General features: G+C 51.7%; 1 protein-coding gene across 1 annotated transcript; it reads right to left on the bottom strand.

Annotated features, from left to right (window-relative positions):
- Positions 1 to 243: 243 nt before the first annotated feature.
- Positions 244 to 1,469, bottom strand: LOC104842579 (centrosome-associated protein CEP250-like; the record flags this gene model as incomplete). The annotated part of the gene is made up of 2 exons (XM_010585008.1): positions 1,246 to 1,469; positions 244 to 423 (listed from the first exon to the last, which is right to left on the bottom strand). Coding segments are annotated over exons 1-2 (303 nt in total), but the record flags the coding sequence as incomplete, so codon positions are not given.
- Positions 1,470 to 1,475: the final 6 nt, after the last annotated feature.

Genomic DNA, 1,475 nt, shown 5'->3' with positions numbered 1-1,475 from the left:
GTTCTCTTCAGGCTGCAACGCGCTTCCTGCCTTTCTCAAACCTACACTGTGGTAGCCTCTCGCATTCCAGGCCCTGTCCCTCACGGCACAAAGGTCTCATGGCTGCCAAGGCATCGCTCCTCTTTACAAAGGGGTATCGAAGAGACGCTTCCACCCAGACGGACAGTGTCCAGAGAAGCACTGCCAATAAGGAGCCCAGAAGAGTAAAAAAAACCACACAAATTCTCCTTTCACGGTCTCTACCTCTTGCTTGGCACTTTCCACTCTCGTCCGTTCCTCCTCTTGTTGAGCTTGCATGGCAGCAACTTTCTGCTTCATATCAAACAGCTTCTTCTCGTGCTCCCTTTCTGTCTCTGCCTTCTCCTTTTCCCACTGCTCCAGCATCTCCTGTAGCTCTGAATGGTGCCCTTCCCGCTCGCTTGCCTGATGAGGGGAGAAAAAGACTTCAGGAGGGAGTCCCAGCCAAGCTTCTCAAAAAAATGGGAAGCTTCATCCCTCCCACAAACCCCCACCTCGACAGCGCACAGTAGTGGCTTTGTGCCCTCCATAAATCATGTCCTATCAAGGAACTTAAAAGGAGGGTCAAGCTGGCGGAAGAAGAGGAGATGTTACCTTCCCCTCTCTGGCGGCTGCCTGTTTCCTAGCACCTCTCGCCTACGGGATTTCCCTCTAGTCTCAGAGTCTCTATTTTCAAAGCTCAACTCCATTCTCATCAAGGAGAAGATGCAGATGGACTGCAGGGTGAGAAAGAGGCCAGCACCCCGATGCCCTAGTCACAAGACGGGCCACGAACTCAAGTTCAAGCCCAGGAACGAGGGGCTGTTCCATCTGTTCTGTATGCTTTGAGCCCAAAGATAACACCTCTGTCAACCGTGAAAGGACAGAAAGAAAGGAACAAAGTTCCCACGACTGCAGTTGGCAGGAAAGTTAGGAGTCTACTTCATGGTAGACAGGAGTCTGGTAAGATCCTACCCCTTTACTGCCATGCCTTGGGTGGGGACCACCCAACCTTCTGCTCAACTCGTCTTAGGCCCACACGGAATCCGTGGCTTGCATTTACTGTCCCGGCATAGTCCTGTAGGTCTTCACGTGCTTTCAAGTGCGAGCTCTTGGCTCTGCTGCCTGGCCTAGCAACGCGTGGCCTATGACAGACGCTTGCTGCCATTTCACACGCTCAGGCTATTATTCTTCTAAAGCCAGCCCACAAAGCTTGCCTCAAGACTTCAGAAGCATATTGTTTCCTACCAGCTCTTGCAGGAGCTTGTTTATTTCCACTTCGTGATCCGTTTCCCGAAGTTTGAGGGTATCGTTATACTGCTCTTCTGCCCGCAAGAGCTGTTGCGCCATGTTTTCCCGTTCCTGCTTCATGAGAGATCTCTCTGCTTCCAGCTCACATTGAAGGCACTTCGCTTCCCCTGCAAACGTGACAAATGGCAAGATTCAGGGCCTACACAAACAGCGGTTCTGACTTCACT

Source organism: Haliaeetus leucocephalus, unplaced genomic scaffold (assembly GCF_000737465.1).
Source record: "Haliaeetus leucocephalus isolate CR32 unplaced genomic scaffold, Haliaeetus_leucocephalus-4.0 Scaffold1017, whole genome shotgun sequence".
Classification (NCBI taxonomy): Eukaryota; Metazoa; Chordata; class Aves; order Accipitriformes; family Accipitridae; genus Haliaeetus; species Haliaeetus leucocephalus.
The sequence above is the reverse complement of the archived record's forward strand: the minus strand, read 5'-3'. Positions and strand labels throughout refer to the sequence as shown.